General features: G+C 47.0%; 1 protein-coding gene and 2 non-coding genes across 8 annotated transcripts; all 3 read right to left on the minus strand.

Moving 5' to 3' along the window:
- Nucleotides 1-361: 361 nt before the first annotated feature.
- On the minus strand, nt 362-10,790 carry PABIR2 (PABIR family member 2). Of its 6 annotated transcripts, none has more exons than XM_058197159.1 (10): nt 10,358-10,790; nt 9,069-9,147; nt 8,093-8,149; nt 7,570-7,613; nt 7,437-7,491; nt 7,146-7,247; nt 6,834-6,922; nt 4,816-4,880; nt 3,730-3,826; nt 362-2,421 (listed from the first exon to the last, which is right to left on the minus strand). In XM_058197159.1, exons 1-10 carry the CDS (start codon nt 10,462-10,464, stop codon nt 2,271-2,273), a joined length of 846 nt encoding a protein of 281 aa, XP_058053142.1. In that variant the 5' UTR covers nt 10,465-10,790; the 3' UTR covers nt 362-2,270. The 6 variants fall into 6 exon arrangements, with proteins under 6 accessions (XP_058053142.1, XP_058053137.1, XP_058053138.1 ...); XM_058197154.1 differs by having other exon boundaries at nt 4,816-4,877; nt 10,358-10,606; XM_058197157.1 differs by lacking the exon at nt 3,730-3,826 and having other exon boundaries at nt 2,162-2,421; nt 4,816-4,877; nt 10,358-10,606.
- On the minus strand, nt 4,472-4,601 carry LOC131183940 (small nucleolar RNA U109). Its single transcript, XR_009151883.1, has one exon. It is a non-coding gene; the product is annotated as a small nucleolar RNA U109 (small nucleolar RNA).
- On the minus strand, nt 8,242-8,375 carry LOC131183941 (small nucleolar RNA U109). Its single transcript, XR_009151884.1, has one exon. It is a non-coding gene; the product is annotated as a small nucleolar RNA U109 (small nucleolar RNA).
- Nucleotides 10,791-17,748: the final 6,958 nt, after the last annotated feature.

The following is a 17,748-nucleotide window of genomic DNA, read 5'->3' on the forward strand; positions in this document are numbered from 1 at the left end:
AAATTTCTCACTTAGCAACATAAATTTTGGGCTCAGCTGTGACCCATAAGTCGAGGAGTACCCATAGAGACCCAAAGAAATTAAAAACCAACTAAAAATAGGCAGTTTGAGTTTTCTGCCGACAATGGCATTTGAATGTGAGATACAGTGAAACCGCACGACGACTTTTGCACTGAGCTTATTTTTCAAACACAAGAGCAAGAGGAATAAAAAGTATTGGAAGAGGAAAACGACAAAAGATAAAAATCCTCTGCCCAACGCTTCAAGTACCAAATCAACAGTAGTAACGGGTGTCTGTATAAGCATATACTCGGTTCACGGAACGATTCGTGCTGCTTAAAAAGGAAAAAGCACCAGCGAATATCTTACAATATTTATTGGAAGTAGGGAAACTAACTTTCCATGGTGAGAGCACAATAACGGAGGCACAGCTGGCCTGACTGTAGTACTTATTACAATTCCAAACAAACACTTCCAAAACCAAAATGCTAAAAGTACGGAAAATGAAAGACTTCTCTAGGGGTCTTTGCCCTCCCCTCCTTGGATAGGCAAACATTGGCAGATTCCTGTGCCTTGCAGGTCAGCACAATCCCATGTCAAATTCAGTGCTATTATCTTACCCAAAGGGGAGGAGAAAAACCCTCCCCCCCTAAACTTGGATTTTGACAAAAAAAAAAAAGAGCATGTGGATCCTCACAGACATTCAAAAGGGGAAGCATACATTGGGTTATTTTTTTTTTTTGGCAGACAAGGTTGCCTATTCAATACAGACTAGCCAGCACTCACAAAACATAAAAAAGGGTTTCAATCATAAAAAAATACTATAATTCAACACCAGACTTTTTTTTTTACAGTTATAAATAATAAATAGCATAACACAGTAGATTACAAGTGGATCTCTTTTCTGTTGGTTAAGCCTGGTTAGATCTCAAGAAGTAAATAAACCATTTGCTGTAGCCCAAAGTGAACTAAGCTACTCCAGGTTTATCCCTCCTCCTGGCTTAAAGTTAAGTTCCTTGCGGACCAACAGAGTTTCGAGCCCAACCAACAGGGAGCCTTTCAGGCCATTAAGCTTGCCTTGTGGCTGCTGCCTTGCGGGCAAACCTGACCCTGAAGAGCTGGGAGGATCTTCTCCCCTTTCAGCCCCCCCAGGAGCCATCAAAGAGCAGCAGGAGGGCAGCAGCACCTGGTACCAGCCCCCTCCCCTTAAAGCCTTTCCCCTCCACCCAGGTCCTCTGCTTACATTCTTCCATTCTTTTACTAGGTCTCCTAAGGCACAAACGTTGCTCAGTGCCATGGGAGACACCGACTATTTGACATATTCTACTTGATAGCCGAAACCATTGCCCCTTTCCCCTTCTCCTCCCCCTCCACCCCCCACAAAATGTTTTTGCAACTGGTCATCCCTGCAGCCTTGGAAGCCGTCTCTGTACAACACCAGAAACGGCAGGTGAGTTAAATCCTCCTCCGTCTGCTACCGATACTTGGCTGCAACGGAGCCAGCCTTCGCAAAGTATTCTGGCTCCCAGAGGTGATGGCAGCAGCCGCTGCTTGAACCACAAAGGGCAATTTTGCAACCTCTTCCTCTTCTCTGGAAATGAAAAAGTAGAAGATGCAACTGAGAAATAAAGAAGTCCCTACTATAAAACAATTCTTTAGGGGTATTGTGAATGGAGGGGGGGAGAGAGGGGAGGAGACCCAGAATGTGCCATTGTCAAGCAGAAACAGTTCATTTCTTTCTCCTAAATGAATTTCTAGAGCAATCTAGCTTATTCTTTAAAAAAAAAACACCACGTTGAACAAGGACAGTTTTCTAACAATTCTCTCACCCCGTCCTTTACCTCCAGAACCCATGACCATGATAGCAACAGCAAAAGGCTTCCCCGCCTACCATTTTCACACTAATATGAATTAGGTGCTTGACTTGAAAAATTCTAAAGAGCGTTGAGGTTTCTTTGAAAGCAAAGACAGTAATGATCTCAACAGATACGGCTAAAATATTGGGTTGGATTTAAAACAAAAAACAAACAAAAAGCTGCAAAACCAGACAGCCAAAAGACCTATCGTTAAGGGCCTGACGTGTCGGTTGAAAGAGAAAAGATCATCAAAACCACTCGGAGAAGTTGCCAAGAATTAAAGTCGTGTTCATATTTCCACTCAGTACTTAAATCCTCAGGTCCTGGAGGATTTCTTTCCCGTGGATTTTCTCAGCACGTATGCAGTGTGAGAGGACAGAGAGCGGGCAGACGTCAACCCCTTCCTGGGCAAAGTCACTTGGGCGAAAGGTCGTCCATCAAGAGGAAGGAAGAGCAGGAGTTGGAGCATGCGAGGGGCGATTCGGTGGTGGTGCTGCCTTTGGCCAAGGAGTCGGAGGAAGAGCTGATGCTGCTGGTGCTCCCATCCAGGATATCCGAAGACAAACTGGGAAGAAGAAATAGGGAAAAACATGCCATTTTATTCAGGTAAACTTTGGATAAAAGGATGGGGTAGCTGCCATTTTGCAGAATGGCCCTTAAACAATATTCCGAAGGAGAATAATTGTCAGGGATGCCTGCAGACCCTTACTGGAGAATTAAATGGGGGAGGGGGGGGAGGAAGGAACATTAAATAGCAATAGCACTTAGACTTATACCGCTTTACAGCCCTCTCTAAGCTGTTTACAGAGCCAGCCTCTTGTCCCCAAAAACCTGGATCCTCATTTTACCGACCTCGGCAGGATGGAAGGCTGAGTCAACCTTGAACCTGGTGAGACTTGAACTGCCAAATTGCAGTCAGCTGGCAGTCAGCAGAAGTAGCCTGCAATACTGCATTCTAACCACCATTCTAACCACCAATTATTAAATATTATTTATCTCATAAGTTAATTAGCATCACTCAAATGATTTTCATGTTTGACACCTGCAAAGGATATTGTTTGCCTCTTCTTTTATTCAGAGTCAAGAACTGACAGGAGGGGAGGGAGGGGAAATATCAGTTGTTTCTCTTTTCAATCTAGACTTGTTTCCAGAATGTTACATACACAAACCCTGTCTTCTCTTTATGCACCCACAACTCACTTTTTCCTTTGCTCAACAAGTTTGACTAAACGGCTTCTGAAGCATTTAATCCATTCAGGAACTCCAGCAGGTCACCTCAACGGTGTCAATGATTTCACTGCAAAATGTTTGCATGTGAGGGAAGAAGCTGGAATCCTAGCCCCAGATGGACTGACCATCCAGAATTAAGATTGGTTTTGTGATTCACCTGAGTCATAAGGCAGAGAAATTTAAGTCCAGCTTCTTCAACTGGCAACCCTAAACTTCGGCAGTTGTTGGATTTATTTTCTCGTTCCTACTTGCTCGAGGGGCCAAGTGGGAATCTAAGGTACCATAATCTAAGCCACCAAAAAGGCGGGACTCCAAAGGATCAACGATTTGCCCCAATGGAAGCTGCTGACCAGTGGCAGCTTTTCAGAGGATCAGACAAGATGGTGCCCCAGTTCAGCCCGAGAAACGCCACGGACTGAATTTCAGAACATCTGCCCTGGAAGAAAACATCTGGCCAACACTTTGCAGCCCTTTCTTAAATCTCAGGGCGATTCTTCTTGCTTGGTCCATGGATTTCTCAGTACAGGTCATAAAAATTATGCAGGCTGTATGAAACGTAAGGAGCAGAGGCCACAACCGCCTTGGCAGCCCACTCCTAAGGCGGCGGTGTATTCTAAGCCACTTTTCTGCAGAAATAATTTACCATGAGCTGAGGTCAGTCAGGTGGGTGACATCAGGAGAAAGCATGTTCGTGGTTCCTTGGAAAAGTCTCTTTGGCTGGCTTTCAGTTTCCATTTCACCTGTGGGAATTCAAGCCGTTCTTATTAAATTTGAAAAGGAAGCTTTTTAAGAGAGGCAGTCCCATCATCTACTTCAGACGGACACTCTTTGCCACGAGAGGGAGATAATATCAGTATGGTACAGAAAATCAAAGCTTTGTTAAGAACAAAGGGAACTGGGAGAGTTGTGCTATGAACACATAAAGGGTGCCTTATCCTTGACATTTAGCAGGTAGGTAGAGTCCCTCCTAGTCTCCTTCTGAAAAATAAGCCTTGGCAAACTACCCAGAGTACATGCCTGTTTTTCAAAAGGAGGGTTAACCCTTCCTACTCTTCCAAAGGAATTCTCCTGCAAGCTCCAACAACATTCCCAGTTTATATCCAATCTTTTGCAGGGTTTTCCCGCCCCCCGTCGTAATCAAGCAGAAGAGAATAAACAGATTTCTACTTTCTGCTCAGAGAGAGTGAGAGCGAGAGCAAGTGAGAGAGATACTGTCAACAACCATCTCCTTCTCTGAAAATTTTTGTTTGTGTGATCCAAGACCAAAATCCAAGATTTTTTCAGCTTCTTGCTGAGCAGATTTGTGGAAGATTGCTTTCGTAGCCCTACTGGAATCAGCTAGAGACCGCGTAAAACAGGAGCAAAATTCAAGACTGTTGTGTTTTTAATGTAGGAGAAATATACTACCATTCAGCCTTTACTCCAAGGCTGGTGGCCCTGAAATCTCCTTATTTTATAGCGCTGAAGGAACATGCATTCTCCTTAGAACACAGAAGAATGAGACTTCCAGCACGCGGAAATACAAGTGGGGATATTCTCAGTGGTCAAATACACCAGCCTGTGTCCAAGAACTTCACACTTCTCTATAAATTGAGATCAATCCATCAGGAGGAAGTGATCAATAAAAGAGGCTTTGTCCTAAATATATAGCAACGGCCAACTGGGTGGGGGGATCTTTGTGCTGTCTAATACCTGATGTACTGGACAATGTTTTGGAAGCATTACATACCTTTCCTTTTAATGGGACCAAGTACGCTGGGCCTGATACAGTTGATTGGACTCTGACTCCTCCTGCTAAAATCAAAGTCAGAGTGTTATCTTTCTAGGATGTTTGAAGATTCTGCAGGTTGTAAGGAAATGCACCCCTGAATTATTTTAAGATCAGTGCCTGTTTTAAGTCTATAATTATGTATGAGTTCCAGAAAAAGAAGACCCCACTTTTTGCCAGCCTTAAGAGCTAATGTAACCAAAGGTTTCTGGAATTGTAGTACATTTGGAAGCAACCAATCTGAACAGAATGGACAAAATTTCTTGTAGTGTTTCTTTAAGTTTCACAAGCAAGTACTTGACTGAGTTTAATTCTTAAAAAAGAAAGCTAGATGTATACTGACTGAAGTAGATTTACACCTGACTGAGGTATTTCTTACGTTTCACAAGCTAGATACCTGATTTTAATACCTGAGTTTAATTACCTGAGTTTAATTCTTGAAAAAGCAAAGCTTGATTTTCCAGATTTTTACCTTCCTGGACCTTCCTCTACCTTCCTCCATTATCTATTCCTGTCCTGTTAGTTCTACCTGCTGATTGGGCATGGCAACTGCCTAAGACCATTCTGGCACTTACCAAACAAAAACTAGCAGAATAATTTGTTTATGAATCCTTTTGCAAGCTTTTCTGACAAAGGAGACATCCACAAGAAACAGATGTTCTTGTGAACTTGTAGTCACACTTAAGACAGCAAGTTGCAGCTCTGTACAAAGAGTTGTTCTACTGCACTGCCTAGAAAGAGTTTCCTCACCCTCATTTCAAGGAATGTCATGCGGACCTTTTGACGATGACTAAAAGCAAGCCCATGGAATGGAGGACTAGGAATACCGACATAATCTGAGGATATCTATGCAACCTCCACAACAGTGATTGGTCTCATTCGAGACAATGACGAATCCGCATATAGACGAGAGGTCAAACGACTAGCCTTGTGGTGCAACCAAAACAATCTGGAACTGAACACACACAAAACCGTAGAAATGATGGTAGACTTTAGGAAAAACCCTTCCATACTTCCACCTCTCACAATACTTGACAACACAGTATCAACAGTAGAAACCTTCAAATTTCTGGGTTCTATCATATCGCAAGATCTCAAATGGACAGCTAACATCAAAAACATCATTAAAAAAGGACAACAAAGAATGTTCTTTCTGCGCCAACTCAGTAAGCTCAAACTGCCCAAGGAGCTGCTGATCCAATTCTACAGAGGAATTATTGAGTCTGTCATTTGCACCTCTATAACTGTCTGGTTCGGTTCTGCAACCCAACAAGAAAAACACAGACTTCAGAGGATAATTAGAACTGCAGAAAAAATAATTGCTACCAACCTGCCTTCCATTGAGGACCTGTATACTGCACGAATCAAGAAGAGGGCCGTGAAAATATTTGCAGATCCCTCGCATCCTGGACATAAACTGTTTCAACTCCTACCCTCAAAACGACGCTATAGAGCACTGCACACCAGAACAACTAGACACAAGAACAGTTTTTTCCCGAAGGCCATCACTCTGCTAAACAAATAATTCCCTCAACACTGTCAGACTATTTACTGAATCTGCACTACTATTAATCGTTTCATAGTTCCCATCACCAATCTCTTTCCACTTATGACTGTATGACTATAACTTGTTGCTGGCAATCCTTATGATTTATATTGATATATCGACCATCAATTGTGTTGTAAATGTTGTACCTTGATGAACGTATCTTTTCTTTTATGTACACTGAGAGCATATGCACCAAGAGAAATTCCTTGTGTGTCCAATCACACTTGGCCAATAAAAATTCTATTCTATTCTATTCTATTCTAGAGGGGAAGCATCCAGCCAGAATCCATTTTAAGGCAAGACATTCTCAATACTTGGAACATTTGCTAATGTTAGTTCCATCTTTGGGCAGGTCCTCCTTCAGGTGCTATTACAGCAGTGAAACTGTGATTATTAAGAAGGCCTCGACACTTCAACCACTTCAACTCACTTTGAAAATCTCCTCGTGGGACTAGGAATAGGGCTCGGAGGCAATCCGTTACTGCTCACAAACATTTGGAGAGACGGTGAGAAGCATTGCTAGGAAGGAAAAGCAGAAAACGTGCATGGAATTTAAAAAGACAGAAATGAAAAATCCATCAGTGTGATCCGCGGACAGGAGGGGAAGCCGCAAGCAGGGATAGGACGCTGCAAGTGGCCTCCTTGGCTAAGCCATCATATAATTCTCATTAGTTTCTGCTTCACACAACGGGCAATTCAGATCCCCTTTGAAGGGCCCCTTCTCCGGATCTCTTTGACTCACCTTTCCTATACCTCTGGTGGGTGAAGGAGCTGGAGAAACAGGAATGAAGTCTATTCTCTTTGGAGAGGAAGATTTTTCAGATTTGTCCAAGTCGTTGTCGCTCTGGGAACACAAAGCATCCCATTTATGGTACGCATGGCATGGGGCAGCCAGAAAAGCTGAGCCGTTCTAAGGAAAAGCCAAGTGGCGAACCGGCCACTCCCCTTAAGCTACCTCTGTCTTGCTCCTTATGTTCACTGGTTAAGTGAAGGAGAGGAATTAAAATATTAAACATCTGTATAAAGAGATTACCAGGCTCAAGCTTTCTTCCCATGACTGGCTTATCTGCATTGCTGTTTGCACTTCCCTAAAACACAAAAAGGGTCGTCAGTGCCACAGCAGGACGAGAGAGGCCACTTCTAGAGAGCGTCTGAATCATACCTACCTTTCATGGGCTGCTTCTCTGTTCATCAGGTCCACTCCTTCCTCCTGAGGAAGAGGAAGAATTAATGTCTCGGGGGGGTTCCTGCCTCAAATTGACTGGGACTTTGTTATAGGGTGTAGTTAAGAGCAGAAAGGAGCAACATGGTCAGCTGAACCATCGCTTGGGTGTGAAAATATTCCTTCTGCAAAGCACTGCCTGCTTGCAGTCACAATGTCAGGTGTGAGCTGGAAGCTCTGTTTGCATCTCCAACCTTGGCAGCTTCACAAGGTGAAGTCCACAAGTCGTAAAGTTGCTAAGGCAGGAGATCCTTGCAATCTAAAGGGATTTTGTGTGTGTGTGTGTGTGTGTTTTCACAAAAGAAAGCTCTAACAGAGAGAACATTTGGAGTAAGTGTGATGTTCAATTTAGGTTGCCAAAAATGCCATCGTGCCAGCTGTTTTGAATCCGTTAAAAAAGAATCTGCAGAGAAACCTGAGAGATATGTTATTTTCATGGAAGAAAGGAACCTGTTTTATTCACTTACCCTTCTGATCTGATGAAGTCGACTACTAGGGATACGGATCGGAGATGATGATATCAGCTGGGGGGGAAATACAGACATTCATTTCAAAAGCCAGCAAAAATAAAAAGCACAAGCAAAACAAAACCTCCTTCATTTCAGGAGCATTATTTTCATGTTGGAGAAACATACTACCACGCAGCCTGTGCTTCAAGGCAGGCGGCCCTGGAAGCTCCTCATTTTATAGCACTGAAGGAATACTCATTCTCCTTGAAAGGCAGAAGAATTAACAGTTTCCGTCGTGCAGAACCACACCAACACCCACATTCCAAAAGGACCAACGCACGACAAAATAAAGCCTATTGCTCTGTGTATTTTAACTGCTAAGAAAGGACATTAACTCAAACGCTTTCTGCCAAAACAGGCAAGACAACTTGTTTTGGCAGAGCAAACCACAATTGCAGAGTTAACTATGTGTTTTAAAATCCAGAGGGGCATTTTTGATGCCGTTGAACCCAACCAAAAGCCTGAAAGAAATTTCAGACTGTGGATTTCTCAGCCTTTGGGAAGGGCACCTGCTGAGGATGTAGCTGACAATTTCATTCTAGGTCCTCTTCTCTCCTGGTCACGTGACACAAGAGGATCATGTTTGCCCATCCTGCGTTTCCCAGTCCATGTATGTGCACATTCACAAATACATCCACAGGCCAACTTCTTGGTCTCTAGGAAGACTGAGAGGTGGTTATTCTTATGCCAAAACCAGCCTGCTGCCCTGGCTCCATTCCCACCCCTTCTGCTACCTAATTCCTCCATATAGTAGCCTTCCAGTGGAATCCCAGCTGCAAAGGTGATCCTTGCATTACCTAACTGCTGACTCTTAGGGGATCAAACCAGCATGATTTTCTCTTGCCTTGACATAATCAAGATTGGGGTCCTTCAATCCCAATCACCTTCCCAATGTATAAAGTACAAAATCTTTCTGTGCCTGCCAAACACTCACCATGCTATGCCGGTTCATAACTGTTGTGCTGTTCCTGCGGGTTCGTAAGACATAAGGCTGAAAAACCTGCGAATTATCACTGGAAAGAAAGAAAGAAAGCAGAATTGTTACAACTCTGCAATGGTTTTTCCACCCCTTTGTTTTTCACCATTGATCTACCTTCCATCCTTTTTCAGTCTGTGGGCTTTTTCTCCTACACACCTTTAGTGCTGTAAAGGAAGACACCTGTCATTTTGGCTGGAACTGCTCTGCAGGGTGCCATGTAAATTGCCAGGGCCATAAATGTGTAGGAATGTGTATTCCTATCATTGCCTTCCCCTAACCCTTAAGCAGATACCCAAAGAACTGGTTAATTCTGTGATTCTGTGGTTGGGGGGGTGGGAAAGATTCGCATCTTGATAACTTCCATTACAAATCTAGGTCACTCCGGCTGGGGAATTCTGCGAGTGGAAATCCATGTCTTGAAGTTGTGGAGGTGAAGAAACACTCATCTAGACCCACCTAGGCCATCTCAAGGTGCCACATTATTATAAACCTGGTTGCTTTAATTATACATTATCATTATTATTGGTTTTTTGACCTTGTATTCACTTTTTGAGGTTTCCCAGCTGTACTTCTTTGGCAAGATGTGGGGGGGGGACCCCTTTTTTCCTTGAGTTGTCACCATGAATCCACTTTTTCTAAAATGTCATTGCATCCTTTTCACTGGCTGAATTTTGAGGGCAGGTGGTGCACGAAAGGGAGGGGCGATGACAAAAAAAAAAAAAGGTTTAGGAACCCGATGGCCCAAAATAATAATAATAAAAAGGACTTGCAGATTTATATCAATTTTCATCCTTCTCAGCACTCCTACAAGGAGTGTTGTTTTCCCTGAGAAAAACTACAATAACCGGCCACCCCCACCCCAGAAAACCTGGGGGGGGTCTCCCCAAGTCGGAGAGGCGCTTCCTGTGTGTTCTGGGGGGTCCCAGAGACCCTTCAAGGGACCCCAGAAACTCAAATTAATCCACATTTTTCAAACGTCTCCATCTCGACAGATACAACCCCATTTAAAGGGAGGGGGAGGGGGGGCGCCTCCAGACCTGCTTTCTCCAACCTGGCGCCCTTTGGAAGGGGGGGGGAAAAAGCCCATCCTGCCTCAACCCGGCACGGCTGGGCATCATGGGTGTTGTAGTCCGACCCTGTGCGGCCGGGACGAGCCCTCTCCTCCGCCTGGATTGCAGACCCCATCCTGCCCGGCTCTGCCCTCCCCTCCCCGGGCGGCGGGGGCGGATGGGTCCTGCAGTCACCTGAGGCCGTGGATGAGCGGCGCGCTGTTGGAGCGCCTCAGGCCGCCGCCGTCGCTCCCGGCCGGGGGCAGCTCCAGGTCCAGCTCCATCTTCTCGGCCTGGGCCATGGCGAGGGCGGCGCTCAACGAGGAGGAGGAGGAGGAAGGCCGCTTGCCCGCCTCATGCCCGGCGGGACGGCGGGGCGCGGCGGCGGCGGCGCTCGACGGAGGCCTCAGGCCGCCTCCCCCGGCTACAGGCTCCGTGGGCGCGGCTGCAGGCCTGGGCGGTGCAGCGGGATTCCGAAGCCCCGGTGCCCGCGGCGCCCCATGCCGGGGGAATCGCGGGGCGGCAGCGGCGGCGCCCTGCCTCTTCGTGGCCGCGGCCCGGCCTGGCCCGCCCGGCGGCTCTCTGAGGGAAAAGGAGAGGGGGGCTGCGCGCGCACCCGACCTCCCGCGCCTGCGCGATGGCGGCGGCTGCCAAGGCGGTGACAGTGGCGGCCGGGGGAAAGGGGAGGCGGAGGAGAATAGGCCGCTCGGCGGTTCTGCGCACGCGCAATGGCCGCTCGGCCCCACCCCTCCCCTCCGGCGGGGTTGGGTGGGCTCTAAAGAAGAAAAAAAGACCAATCACGCTTGGCCGAGCCCCCAGGGGAGGCGCTGATTCGCTGCGCGGCGGATTACTTTGTGGCGTAGCTCCGTTCCGATTAGCCAATCAGAGAAGAGCTTTAAGCGAGAGCGGTCCGGGAACGTTCTATGGTCTTTTTTTCCCCTCCCTTCTTCTTTTTGGCCCGTTCTAGGTGGCCGGTTCGAATCCTGACCTGCAGCGTTTGGGTCTTTACCGCGGGTCTCCCCCCCACACTTTTTTTAAAAAAATGCTTCGAGTTGAAGGGTGCGCTTGTCGTTTTTCGCCGCCTTGTCCGCGGAAGCGGTGCGGCTACCTGGAAAGTGAGAAGGGTGGGATTCGCACCTGGGGTCCCAAGTCATGACCACAGGGGCTTGGTTCACACGTGTACAGCAGCTCAGGAGCAGGCTTCTGGGTTACATCTCCATCAAATCATAGGGAAGGAAGCCTGACAGCATAGATGAACACACAATGCCTGGGCTTAACCATGGCTAAACTGTGGTTTGTCCCTTTTTTCAAACTTTTATTTAGAACTTGAACGAATAAAATTGAGCTGGGGGGGAGAAAACACCTGCAATTAAAAATCTTCAAGTTTGTTAAACGATAAAAGGAAAAAAATAGAATTAGCACATCCTAATAAATAGGGAAAGCAAAGGAGGAGGGGAGAAACTCCCCCAAAAGGGAAAACCTATTTATATATTACAATTGTCAGTGGCTGAATGACTTATAAGTTCCCCCTGCAGTTATAAAATACTACTGTCAAATATCACAGAGTCTCTGCTACAGGTGTACATAATGCTCTGTCCTCTGGTGTGTAGGAAACGCTTGTTTTTTCCCCCCAAAAAGGAGCCATCACACATTTTCCCCAAAGCCATTCCTTAAGATTCCGGAAGGAGAATTTGTTCACTCTTGGCTTGTCAAATCATCCAAACCCATCATTCTCTCCACCTGTGTCCTTCTAGAGACCTCCCACAAAATAAGTTAGTGGTATAAATTGGGTCTTTAGCGAGCCAGAGATGGGAAGGAAAGAGACATTTGGGGTGGATTTATCCTGTAAAATTGGAGCAGGTTTTTTTATTTATTAAGCTGGTAAGTAAAAAAACCCCCCCAAAAGATCTCACAATCTTCATTTTCCACAAAGTTGCCAAAAACCTTTCAGAAAAACTGTATTTTCCTTAGTGGTGGAATTGGTGACTGACCTCCTACCTCACTGTGCTTTTTATTTCTTCTTGAAGGTGTTGGCTGTCTACAGATGGTGCCAAGATGTGTTTGAAGCATGTGTGTGCATGTATATATGTGTGTGCGTGTATATTTTGCTGATGAAATAAAGGGAGACTAGTATAGATCTATTTAGCTTTCATCAGCTAGCCATTTTTTAGAAAGCTAAAAAGCTTGAAATGGATCTATACTAGTCTCCCTTTATTTCTTTATCAGCAAATATATTTTTAGTATAAAATGGTTTGTCGTGAATGCGACTGCTTGAGGGCTCCTGGATTGGAGCTGAAAGGCGAAAGGAAGCAGTGTGCTCCCTCCCACATTGGGGCAGACCAGGTACTTCGACAGAAAAACACTTTATATATATATATACATATACATATACATATACATATGTTTATATTTATATTTATATATATATATGTATGTATGTATGTAAGCATGTATGTATATATGTATATGTGTGTATGTATATATATATATAGACACACACACACACACACACATATATTGTTGTTGTTAGTTGCGAAGTCGTGTCCGACCCATCGTGACCCTATGGGCAACATTCCTCCAGGCCTTCCTATCCTCTGGAGTCCATTTAAGCTCACGCCGACTGCTTCAGTGACTCCCTCCAGCCACCTCGTTCTCTGTCATCCCCTTCTTCCTTTGCCCTCAATCTTTCCCAGCATTAGGCTCTTCTCCAGTGAGTTCTTCTCTCTCATTAGGTGGCCAAAGTATTTGAGTTTCCTCTTCAGGATCTGGCCTTCTAAAGAGTAATATATATATATTACAATTAAGTGGGTCTGTGCAACTTTCAGCTGTAAGCCATGTTTTGTTAAGACTTTGCTTAAGATGACACAGTTGAGTAAAATATCACCTCTATTTAAGCCGAGACAAACACAGTTTAGCATCATTAAAGGTGGGTAAATTGACCTGGGAGAGTAAAGGGAATTAATGATGTGCTTTCTGCAACATGCTATGTCTAAACAAACTGTAATTACTCATCTAAGCAAGGCATATTATATCTTAGTCTCATGTGAACTGGGCCAGCCTCTCAAACTCCTAATACATTTTGTTATGTATTAACAGTTGTGCCTTTAAATATTTGGGCGGGAAATCAGCACGTTGCTGATTGGACGAAGCCTCCAGCAGAACTGTATAAAAGGAGAGGTTTTTCCCCCAGCCTGTCGCTGGGTTCACCCTATATTAAAGAGCTGTTGTCACTACCCTGGTCTCCAGCCTCGTTACTTCCCGAACTTAACATTGGCGACGAGGATGGGATCTCGAGGCTAAGGAGAACCAGAACCGAGCTGAAGCACGCTAGTCCCGAACCCAGCAAACTCAGGGCAGAATGGCAAACACGCCACCCGCACCGTACAACCCGGGCAAGGAGAAATGGGGGACATATATGACCCGTTTCGAAAGCTTTCTAGAAGCCAACGAACTACAGGGGATCCCCGATAACCGCAAACGGGCTTATTTCCTAAGCCATTGCGGGCCGGAGGTAATCGAGATTGCGGAAGCCCTGGCAGAGCCAACGCCGATACAATCGGTATCGTGGCCGACTCTGCAGACTTTACTGAAGAACCATTTCGCACCGACGCCGTCCAAATACGTGCAACGGTTTGAATTCGGAGAACGTAGACAGATGGAGGGCGAGTCCATCGGTGACTACATGGCCGCCTTAAGAAGAGCGTCCAAGGACTGCGGATACCGAGACTTAGACGAAGTGCTACTCGAGCAACTCATCCGAGGGGTCAAGGACATCCGCCTACGGCGACGACTGCTAGCCAGGAGCAACCTGACTCTAGCCACCGCTCTGGACGAGGCCAGAGCACACGAAATGTCTACTAAAGCAGCAGAGACTCTGCAAAAGCCTCTTCAATCCAAGACGAGCGCAAAGCCAACGCCAGTACACCAGGAGGAGATTCAGTCCGAATCCGAAGGTGAGGCGAGGATGAGAAGGGTCTGCGGACCGAGAAACGCGACACTGAGGACCGTGACGAGTGCGGAAGCTGCGGAGGGCAGCATCAGCGCCAACGCTGCAGGTTTAAAGACGCAACATGCCGGCGGTGTGGGAAGAAAGGACACTTAGCTCAGGTTTGCAGAGCGGCCCAACCCTCCCGCCGAAAATTCAAATCGGCCAATCACAACGCGGAACCGGAAAGGCGGCCCGCGATTGGTTCAAACAAGAAAGGCGCGAAGTCTAACCAAACGACTGTCATTATAGGCCGCGCCTCAACCAAAGTGGAAAAGAAGATTTTCACAAAGCCCAAGATCGAGGGAGTTCGGTGCAGGCTTGAAGTGGACACGGGATCAGCGATCACCATCATGTCCTGGGACACCCTGGCGAAGTCGCTGCCGTCCGTCGCGAAGCGCCATCTGCAAGCACAGCGGCTACGAGTGCACGACTACCAGGGGAATCGCATCCCTGTTCGAGGGACCACATCCGTCCGAGTCGAGTACGGCCCTCACAAAAAGACCCTGCCCATCACAATCGTCGAAGGAACTCTGCCCAGTCTGTTGGGACTAGACTGGTTTCGTGCCCTGGGCATGGGAGTGACTGGCATCTACAGAAGTGACTGCAATTTGAAAGACATTCTCTTTAACGAGTTCGAAGATGTCTTCAAGGACTGCCTGGGCAAGTACAAGGGGACCCCTATTTCCTTCAACTTAGACCCCCAGGTAGCCCCCATTAGGCTTAAGGCGAGGAGAGTCCCTTTTGCCCTAAAACCAAAAATTGATAAGGAGCTGGACAAGCTCATAAATCAGGGGGTTTTGGTGCCAGTCGATCACGCAAAGTGGGAGACGCCAATCGTCACCCCCATCAAATCGGACGGGTCAATTAGAATTTGCGCTGACTACAAGGCGACGCTTAACAAAGCCTTACAGAAAAGCGCGTACCCGGTTCCTGTAGTGCAACATTTATTGCACTCCTTGGGGCAAGGGCAAGTCTTTGCAAAGTTAGACTTGGCCCAAGCCTACCAACAACTGCCAGTAGACGCCCGCACAGCCGAAGCCCAAACGATTGTGACGCACAGGGGGGCATTCAAATGCACCCGATTGCAATTTGGGGTTAGTGTGGCACCAGGGCTGTTCCAAAACCTGATGGAACGACTACTGCAAGGGCTCCCAGGGGTAGTTCCCTACTTCGATGATGTCCTAATTTCAGGGGAAAACATGGAGGAACTGGGGGAGCGGTTAAGAAAGGTCTTGAGCATTTTCCGGACAGCCGGATTAAAAGTCAAGACAAATAAATGTCAGATAGGGGTCGAATCGGTCGATTTCTTGGGCTACCGAATAGACAAGAAAGGAATTCACCCTACTGAGAGCAAAGTTAAGGCAATTAGGAAGGCTCCAGCGCCCAAAAACAAAGCAGAGCTGCAGGCATTCCTGGGATTGGTTAATTTTTACGGTCTTTTAAAGAACAAAGCAACTGCTATGGAACCGCTGCATAGGCTCTTAGGGAAAAATACTGTTTGGTCTTGGGGAAAGTCGGAAAATAGGGCTTTTGAAGCAGTAAAGAACCTGCTCTCAAGTGATAGCCTGCTCATCCAATATCACGACTCACTACCCCTAGTGCTAGTTTGCGATGCGTCCCCTTATGGGGTGGGGGCTGTACTCAGCCATAGACTTCCAAACGGCACAGAAGCCCCTATAGCGTTCTACTCTAGAACGATGTCCTCCCCAGAGAGGAACTACAGCCAATTAGACAAAGAGGCATTAGCCATTGTATCAGGGGTCAAAAAATTCCATGAGTATGTTTTTGGGCGGAATTTTGAAATCGTGACTGACCACAGACCGTTACTGGGATTACTAGCTGGCGACCGGCCAACGCCTGTGGCACTTTCGCCACGTTTGACTCGATGGACTATATTTTTAGCCGCTTACTCATACAAGCTGCAGCATCGACCCGGAAAAGAAGTGGGGCACGCAGACGCATTGAGCCGATGCCCACTGCCGGGGGCGACCGAAGACCCCACCCCGGGGACACCCATCCTCCTTATTGACTCGTTGGACTCTGGCCCAGTCACATCAAAGGAAGTGGCTCGGGCATCATACCGGGACATTGTGTTAAGGACTGTACTCGGTTGGGTACAGAGAGGGTGGCCCGCTGCGCCGGGCGAGCGGTTCAAAGAATTTGTTAAGAAACGTGATGAGCTCTCGGCTCAAGGGGGGTGCCTGTTATGGGGTGATCGTGTAATAATTCCTGTGAAGTTAAGGGGCAAGGTATTGGACCTCCTCCACGAGGGTCACCCAGGCATCGTGAGGATGAAGGGGTTAGCTAGAAGCTATGTATGGTGGCCACTCATGGACGCAGAGATTGCTGAGAGGGTAGGGAAATGCCAAGCTTGCCAAGAGTCCAGACCGCTACCCCCAACAGCCCCAGTCAGAGAATGGGAAAAGCCCCAAGGGCCTTGGTCAAGAATCCACATTGACTTTGCTGGCCCCTTTCACGGCCAAACGTTCCTAGTGGTGGTGGACGCATTTTCCAAATGGTTAGAGATCATACTTATGAAGTCCACCACAGCCGAAGCAGTAATCGCAACCCTGCGCCACCTATTCGCAACTCACGGGTTGCGGACACTCTGGTGTCCGACAATGGGCCCCAATTCACGGCAGCCCAGTTTGAAGAGTACCTGGCAGTGGAAGGCATGCGACATGCCCTCTCTGCACCTTTCCACCCTGCGTCGAATGGCCTTGCAGAGCGTTCCGTCCGGAGCGCTAAGGAGGCATTGTCCAGGCTCAAGCCAGGTGACTGGCAAACAAAAATAGACTTTTTCCTAGCCGTCCAACATAGAACCCCAAGCACAGCCACTGGGAAAAGCCCAGCCGAATTGCTAATGGGACGAAAACTCCGGTGTCCCCTTGACCGTTTGAACCCCCATTACACACCCGAGGGTTACAAGGGGGAGCTAGAAAAAACAAGGGAAATGAGCATAGGCGACCGGGTGTGGGCCCGAAACTATGGGGACGGCCCTAGTTGGCTCGCAGGACACGTAACAAAGGTAACAGGGCCAAAATCGTATGTGGTAGAGCTACCAGACAACCGAATGTGGCGGCGCCACATAGATCAGTTAAGGAAACGAATAACTGACCAAACCGAACCAACAGAGACAGGTAATGACCAATACCACTTTGAATCCACAGCTGACAATGACCCGGGGGAGGCGCAAGACTTAGCTGAGGTCCCAGAGTTCCAGCGACGCCATCAGGTCCCCGAGGGAAACAGCAAGGAAAATTCCAAAATTAATCCAAGGCCGGATGGCCAAGAAAAAAAGTCGGCCAATAATCCAGAGCCCGATGGCCCAGAGAAAGAGCTGGGAGGAGAAAACAGCCCCTCCGACCAGCTCAAAACACCACCCAGAACTGAACCGCGCAGGTCAGAAAGAACTAGGAGACGCCCAGGTTATTTGCGTGACTACGTCGAAAAATAACATGTAAATAAATATGTAAATAAGACCAAGTGTTTTCTGGGAGGGGAGGAGTGTTATGTATTAACAGTTGTGCCTTTAAATATTTGGGCGGGAAATCAGCACGTTGCTGATTGGACGAAGCCTCCAGCAGAACTGTATAAA

Source organism: Ahaetulla prasina, chromosome 11 (assembly GCF_028640845.1).
Source record: "Ahaetulla prasina isolate Xishuangbanna chromosome 11, ASM2864084v1, whole genome shotgun sequence".
In the NCBI taxonomy this organism is placed as follows: Eukaryota; Metazoa; Chordata; class Lepidosauria; order Squamata; family Colubridae; genus Ahaetulla; species Ahaetulla prasina.